The sequence below is a fragment of the Amblyomma maculatum genome, chromosome 4 (assembly GCF_055883805.1).
Source record: "Amblyomma maculatum isolate TAMU_Amacu chromosome 4, ASM5588380v1, whole genome shotgun sequence".
Taxonomy (NCBI): Eukaryota; Metazoa; Arthropoda; class Arachnida; order Ixodida; family Ixodidae; genus Amblyomma; species Amblyomma maculatum.
The window spans coordinates 134,638,808-134,647,098 of NC_139347.1; the positions used below are offsets into that span (position 1 = coordinate 134,638,808).

General features: G+C 48.5%; 1 protein-coding gene across 1 annotated transcript in view; it reads left to right on the forward strand.

Moving 5' to 3' along the window:
• The window catches only part of LOC146192628 (uncharacterized), a 31,697-nt gene extending 24,744 nt beyond the window's left edge, over positions 1-6,953 (forward strand). Inside the window, exons 4-5 of the mRNA XM_084602528.1 lie at positions 841-1,110; positions 6,821-6,953. Of these exons, the coding sequence (XP_084458654.1) occupies positions 841-1,110; positions 6,821-6,936 (386 nt within the window). The 3' untranslated portion in view covers positions 6,937-6,953. The remainder of the gene's footprint in view (positions 1-840; positions 1,111-6,820) is intronic.
• The last annotated feature ends 1,338 nt before the right edge of the window (positions 6,954-8,291 follow it).

Here is an 8,291-nt window from a genome sequence, read left to right on the forward strand (position 1 = left end):
ACTGCACAATGTTTCGCCCTCCGTCTGTCTTGAATGAAATTTAAAATTATCTTAACCAATAATAAAGCAAAAGTCAAGGCATCAAAAAATTCACACAATGATGCGATTGCTATCCACAACGCACAGCACGCGTACAATGGTGTTTGATGATTGGGTATGTCTTCTTAAAACAAGTGGTGATTACAGTTCCTTTCCGCACTATGAAGGTCACAAAACCAGACGAATAAGTCTGGGATAGAACGCATTTGTGAAAAACCCTCAGATTACAATACGTGCATAACTGTACACCCTATATATAGCACGTGTATCATACCGGTGCATCACATTTGAGGCAGAAACGGGAGAATAACGAAAAGGGTGCAAGTTAAATCAAGGACAACGCAGATAGCTATGAAATGGAAAGTGTAGATTGGGACAGGGAACAAGCGTAAGTTACTGATATTGAAGTTAAAATGCAGAGAAAGAAACGAGCGTTCCGGTTAGTTCGCGATGTTGTGGAGCGACGGACCCGGTAGGGCTGAGCTAGCCCACGAAGCGCGGACACAGCCTCGTCACCTTCACCTACTTGATTTCCAGTATCGACAGTTGCTTGAATGTGCGTTACATCTTTGACTTGCCCTGTACATCGTCAGATGCTTTTGTCCAACGTTTGCTTGCCGCATCTTAATGCATGCCAATTTGCAGCGACCTTCGAAAATGTGATGCGCCTTCTACGGATGAAGGGTCCGTATTGTGCATCGGCCTAAAACAGTAGCCTAAGTCATCCCTAGCTTCCCCCGTGTAACACCAACCGAAATGTTTTCTCATAGTACCGCTTTGAATCTTTAACGACCCTTGCAGGCGATGCTGGCTACTACGACGAGGATGGCCGGTTCTACATCATGGAGCGACTCAAGCAGATGATAAAGTGCATGGGTAACCAGGTGGTTCCAGCTGAGCTGGAAGAGCTGCTACTGCGAGAACACGGATCTGATATTGCTGAGGTGTCCGTGGTTGGATTACCGCATGGTGATCTGGGCGAGGCGCCCACGGCAGCCGTTGTGCTCTCTGAAGAAGGCAACAAGTGCTGCCACCAGCGCCTCGCCGAGAGCATCAAGGACACTGTGAAACGTGAGTGCTAAGTGCCCCACCACAGACCGTTAACATAGCACAGCCTATATGTTCACCAGTTTATCGGAGACATTTTGCTGTACACGCACTGTGGCCACATCTCACCACAGCAATACCAATGTGCGCGTGCAGCTAGGAACTGGCCGCTATTATTCCGTTATGTTGGTCTGTTTGCTATTGCCTCTCATCCCAGAGGGCACGTTCTGTAACCCTACACAGGCTCCGAACAGAAAAAATGCGTTACTTTTTATGGCGTCCGGAAATCGTCTCACGGATGCCATGCAACTTGCGTGTGAGGCCAATATGTCCTGGTGTTGGCTGATCGGAAAACGCCTGTAGGATTTCCACTCTGAGGTTTGCAGGCAGAAGGTGTGCGGTCCTGTTCGATGCAAAGTCCTAGGACGTCATTTTTGAACACGAAAGATGACAGCTGGCACCTGAACATAGCCGGATAGGAGGCGATCGTTTCTTCTAAGTCATCGGCTATGTCTTTCAGCTAAGGGTCTGATCACTGCTGTTCTGCGAGTATGCTAGTGCGTAGAAGCTCAGCTGTCTCCTTGAAGGTGCAATGGCGGTGATTCCCTCATTGGAGGAGACAGTTAAACGCGCCACGTGACCTCTTTTGTATCCCACCCCTCAACAAGAACATCACCCCCCCCCCCCCCCCCCCCAATCAAATCGTCGTCGGCGTCTTCTTTCTGGGGAGCGGGAACTCAGGATAAGGAGTCGGCATCACAATGCTTGCGGCCAGACTTGTATACTTCAGTCATAACAAATTCTTGAAGACGTAGGCTCCATTGGACAAGGCGGCCGGAGGTGTCTTTCAAATTGGTGAGCCAGCAAATCGCGCGGTGATCGTATATCACCTTGAATGTTCGGCCATGTAAGTGCGGTTGGAGCTTTGAAGTTGTCCAGATAATGGCGAGGCCCTCCTTCTATTGTCGAGTTATTCGCTTCGGCTTTCGAAAGCGAACAGCTGCCGTACACGCTATTTCTTATCCTTCAGCTCTCTGAACGAGAAATGCGCCTCGGCCAATCCTGCTTGCATCGGTATGTATTTCTGTCTCGGCGTTTTCGGCGAAGTTCTCGAGGACAGGAAGAGTCTATAAGCGGCGCTTAAGTTCCTTGAATGCTTCCGCTTGCGGCGCTTCTCATTTACAATGCACATGAGCCTTTGTAAGTTGATTAAACATTTCAGCGATGCCCAAAAAGTTCCTGCTAAATCGGCGGTAGTAAGCTAACAGCCCAAGGCCCTTAAAGAGGCAGTCGTGATCCCCTGCTGATTGTGGGTGACTTCAACGCCCCTAGCCAGCTATGGGGCTATCGTAAGGAGTAACTGTGTGGACGTATGCTGGCAGAACTGGCGTCCACATTGGGCCTCACCCTCCACACCGACGCAGCATTTCCCACCCGCGCAGGTCCCCGCGCAGGGCATGTGACCCGAGACACATGCCCGGACCTCACCTTCACTCGCAACATAAGACACGCAGACTGGATCAACACCGAGGAGACCCTCGGTAGCGACAACTGTATCCTCAACACAACTGTTTACACACGCCCCCTGAAGCACCCTACAACGAAAGCCCGCATCCCCAATTGGACTACCTTTCGCCAAAATTTCCCAACAGACACTAACACGAACATCACAGAGCAGAATAACAGCTTGAGGGGCACGTTGGTGCTGCATAGTACCCGGAAATGTGGCGCAACAAACACAATCACATGAACTCCGAGGGTTAAAAATTGAAAACGAGTCGAGTCCTGCACACGCGAAAACTCAGAAAAGCTTTGAAGTTTCAAGTGCGAAACGTCTAAGACAGCGTGTTGAAAGACGTAAAGGTTCACTGTCGCTGATGAAGTTCACTTCTCAGAGATCACTGCAGTCCAGGGAAAGTCCAATTTTCACCGGCTGTTTGACTTTTGCGAGAAATCAATCATGTGCGCCTGTGTTGTGTTTCTTCTCATGTGATTGTGTTTGTTGCGCCACATTTCTGGGTACTATCACGAGCAGGGCTACACGACCTTGTCCTAGTCAGTCATGGCGCACCTTCACTCCCATCAGAAACAAATACAGCTCACAGAAGTAGGTACAGACGTGGCCATCCACCTCCTGCATCTCTGGGAAGCACGCCGTGGCCTCACGCACCGCTGGAAGCGTCAGAAACGCAACAAAAAGCTCAAAGCTCGCATTGCGGATCTCACCCGGCAGGCAGCAGAGTACGCGGCCCAACTCGCTCACTCCAACTGGGTGGACAGTTGCAGCACAGCGGCGAGGCAAATGTCGAGCCGCAACACGTGGCGGCTCTTCCGAGCCTTCATCAGTCCAACACAGGCACGCACGAAAACGCAAAAACACCTACACAAACCCATGCACTCATTCCAAGGAAACACAATGCAGCTGCGCGGTGGCGCTACGCGATCGCTGCCTGTGCACAGTTCAGGACCCCCGCGGATCAGCCTATTCCTATGCTGGCAGGAAAAACTCGGAGTTGGATAACCCATCCCGGCTCCAAGATGCCAAAATGAATAAGGGCACTGCGCTGGGCAGGGATAAGGTCACCGTCAAACTTGTGGCAAACCTCCCTGACACGGCGCACCAGTGCCTTCTTAACTATATCAATGCGATATGGACAGGGGAACCCCGTTCCCATTGAATGGAAGACGGCTCTCGTCACTTTTATTCCCAAAGCTGGGAAACCAGTCGACACGGACAACCTCCCACCATCTCTGTCACCTCGTGTGTGGGCAAATTGATAGAGACGATGGTGCGGGATCGGCTGTCTGAGTACCTTGAACAACGCAACACTTTGGCGGGCACCATGTTCGGATTTCGCCAACACAGATCCGCACAGGATGTCCTGCTCCAACTCGACCGCGAAATACTGAACCCCATCACATGCCCAAGAAACGACAAAATAGTCCTATCCCTGGATCTCAAAGGGGCGTTCGACAATGTAGCACATGAGGTCATACTCACGCACTTGAGTCAAACGCACTGTGGTACGAACACTTTCAACTACATCAAACAATTTCTCACAGAGAGACTGTCTTATATCCGAATACAGCATCACGAACACGAACCTTCTGTGCTCGGCACGAAGGGCACTCCGCAAGGCACAGTGCTGTCCCCTCTGCTATTCAACGTTGCAATGATGCTCTTAGCTGCTCTGTTGGGTGCGGTCGAAGAGGTACAGCACGCGCTGTACGCCGACGACATCACTCTTTGGGCCACGCAAGGGCGTCTGGGGGACATGGAGACGAGCCTGCAAACGGCTGCTAACATAGTGGACCACTGCGCCCGCGGCTGTGGTCTCCAATGCTCACCTCAGAAATCTGAATTCGTGCATCTGCGCACCTCGTTCATGCTCGACTCAAATCAATATCTCCTTGCAAAGCGGTCCCATTCAAGAATCTAAGGAAATCAGAGTTCTTGGACTCTTTATATACAACCAGCGACGATGCGACACAATACTCGCCAAGCTCCGGCAGGTGGCGGACCAGGTGGGCCGCAAGGTCCGGCGGGTTTCCAACAAGCGCGGTGGGTTACAATGCAAGGACACCTTGCGGCTGGCGAACGCATTCGTGACCAGCCGAATCTTCTTTTCGACTCCCTACCTCCACCTGCGATAACAGGAGGAGAATAGTCTCGAAGTTATCCTCCGTAAAATCATGAAACGAGCACTGGACCTCCCGGTCTCCACCTCTACCAGCCGTCTCATGGCGCTGGGTGTGGTAAATACTTTCAAGGACCTTCGGGAGGCCCACCTCACCAATCAGTACATGCGTCTGATCTACAAAGACTGAATCGGGTCGCCGTCTTCCTGCCCGGCTTCACATCCAACACACCGAACTCACACAGGAGAGATGATGATATGCAGGCATGGCAGTTTATTTTAGAAGCGCGAATCGAATCCGGTGGCACACAAAACACGGGAAAGAGCCCGCACTATCTGGACACCTTTCCCCTTGTCCTGCCAAGCGCCCATCAGTTTCCCTGAGAGAGACCTCTTGTCCAAACGCTTCAAAGAAACGGCTAGCACATTTCTCTTCCTCGCTTTGTCGAGTGTTTGCGCTGTTCCCTATTTCGCAAAAAAACAATAATTGTTGAAACTTGGCATTCTTTTAAAACTATACCCCTTATACTATTCTATACCAGTACCCCTTATACTATACTTTACTATACTAGAACAACCCATATAATAAGCTCGAACCCGTGAACGCTACTACTTCAGAAATCAGATTTCGTTTCGAAAGCAGCTGGCTTGCGGCGAGAGTATCGGCTCGACACGCATGACCACGTCGGAGAGCTTGCAAAGTGTGCATTACGTCTCCAAATGAGCTCAAGAATCTATGCAAGGAACGTAAAGGCTGAAAGAAGTGCACCCGCCACGGGAGAGACCGGAACTTTTTATGCCTTGTTATGAACTGGAACAGCGTGCGATTTCAGTTCACATTAAAGAACCTCACGTGGTAGAAATTTCGGATCTCTTCTACTGCGTTTCTCATGGCCCGAGCGCTATGCCGGGCGAACACTACTCGACACTGCAGGGGCAGGCGAGAAGAAATCAGTGAGGTGGTAGTGCAGCTAGCGGCGGCAGAGAGCATAACTAAAGAGGAAAGCCTTCCATTCCTTCCGCGGTGATTGTAAAGGCCGTAGCAGTAAGTGCACTCTCCCCTGAGACCGGTCGAGCCCAAAAGCGCAGTTTACAAAACGTGCGCCTGGTAGATTAACTTGAAAGAATGAAATGGCTATTACTATATACCGACTAAAAATCCTCGATTACTTTCAAAAATCAGAGTTTATTAGTTAAGAGTGCCACGTTACAAATTAATTAGCCAGCTATAGTCAAGACGATGCACCTTTTTTTCTGATGTCAGCCACCACTGATATTGCAGCGCCATGGAAACAATGTCGAGATCTGAAAAATCCAGTTTTAAAATATTCTGGTTCCCTTCATCAAAATATCGGAATGCACCAATCAAGAATTTTTTTTTTGCTTTTTCGAAGAAAAACGAAGCGAAAAAATGCAGAATGATCAGCAAGCAACGCCCGCTATGGCATCCTACAACTGAACAGCGATTGTTGCAGCAACAACCTAAGCGCTTCCATAGCAGGCTATCTCGTGCAGTCTATCCACTTAGATCCGACTATCTTGTGAGAGAACGCCGTACCCGCTGGCAGGCTACGTGCTGGATAACAAGCCACACAGCCCAGCCGTTTAAGACATCCGCAATCTCATGAACCTTTATTTGCTTCATAGAACAAACCAAATGTTATGCCCCTTGAATTTCTCGATGTGGGCGGATGAGCACTGAAAAGATTTGTGGGATGCTCGTCTTTGAGCGCTTTTGAAATGGCTACTTGACATACATTCTCTTTTGTCTGCAATAGGTGCAATTTTATTTCTCATGCTCCAAATCTCTTCGTGGAATCCGGCAGTCTCTGCTACCTCACAGACACTCCCTTGTCCCAGCAGAATAAGGCGCATGTTTTTATTACATAACAATTCTGCGTCACCAGTGGAAAGTCAAATCGCGTATTTGGCCACTGAATAGCCTCCTTTGCTGATGAAAGATAAACGCTCTTGTTTTCGACGATCTACCAGCGGTTGGGATAAAGACATAGTGCTGATTGACGACTACAGTCGAGATTACAACAGCTGGATAAGGAACGCGTGTGCTAAAGAATTTGTTTCTTCTATTTTCGCAGGTAGCCTCGCCGTCCACAAGCAGCTATACGGTGGTGTTTTATTTGTGAGATCCTTGCCAAAGACAGACAGCGGCAAAGTTGACCGACCAGCACTTGTGCGTTCTTTTTTGAAATAAACAAGACGAAAACTTCACCAGTGCAGTTTTTTTATGATAGGAAGGCTAAACGTCCCAATGTTGGGGTTGGGTGCCTGCAACCTGTGTACTTTGTCCATTGGACCCTTTACTAGCCGCTTGCTATGGGTGCAAGCAGTGTCTGCCTATTTTCCTGTAGCGCACCAAAACACACAAAAAAAAAATCTATGCTGCTGCTCTTACGTAGAGTCTACAGGGAGTTAGTTTCGCAAATTTAGATCATCAACTTGGTAACAATGTATTTACCGCCATTACACTCTCCCTTTGAGACAATGTCTAGCAGGGAGTACAGTGTCACACGACGTACAAAAAAAAAATGCGGTTAACGGCCACTTACACAAAGAAAACCATAGGAAACTTTTTCATATATTGATCAAAGTAAGGAAATAGTCGTACGGTTGATGTAATTAACGATAAAGTACAAGAATAAACAGCCACATGCCCGGGTGATATGTGATTCCTGCCGATTGCGACACCACTAATGGCAAGACGTTTTCCATGGCCAAGAACTTCAGTGCGAAAACAACTTGCAGGGGCTGATGCGAAGCAGGAGCGCGTTTCCTAGGTCGCTTAACATCACCACATAGCATGTTTGTTAACTACCGCTTGTTGCACTGCTCTCCATTATTAGTTTAGATGCTGCACTCCTGCTTTCTGCGGCTAGCTTATATGAATTAAAACACCAGAATTTACACAGCCCGTCCCGGAAGTCGACTGTATGCCCTGTATTTCAATAGAAAAGATCTTGATTTAAACCAATCGTTCGTGGTATTTAGCGTTGTCCTCGTAAAATATCCTCTATTATATCAAATGAATACGTAGGCTGAACGTAAGGAATGTGAATATCGTTTGGAGAGCTGTGTTCTACAAACGCATCGGGAAAGGTATGTTTCATCCGACACCTGCCTCTAAGCCTCTAAGGACACCTGCCTCTAAGCATTAAAATGTTTGCCAAAACGTAGCCCGAATGGTTAAAAATGTTTACCTATATAGGTTGCCAAAATCTTGCTAATTTCACATTTTTTTCATAACCAGGTTTGTTACACACTCTAACACTAGTACAACATTAGGGCAACGTTAATATGACGTTACCCTGGCGTCGTTCGAGTAAAAAACGTGCACGAAAGAATGTTGCTGTTAAATTTGCGCTGGCGGCTAGTCGGGCAAAACACGCAATCCCTGCGTGAAGGCAAGGGACAAAATTACCTTACTGAAGGCGCCATTTTTTGGCAAAGCTGCAAATTCCTCGGTGGTTAGACGAAATTATTGGTCAGCCCTAGAAACACTGCACGAAAGAAAACCCAATCCCTACCCCCATCGGGGTGCGCGCACAAACA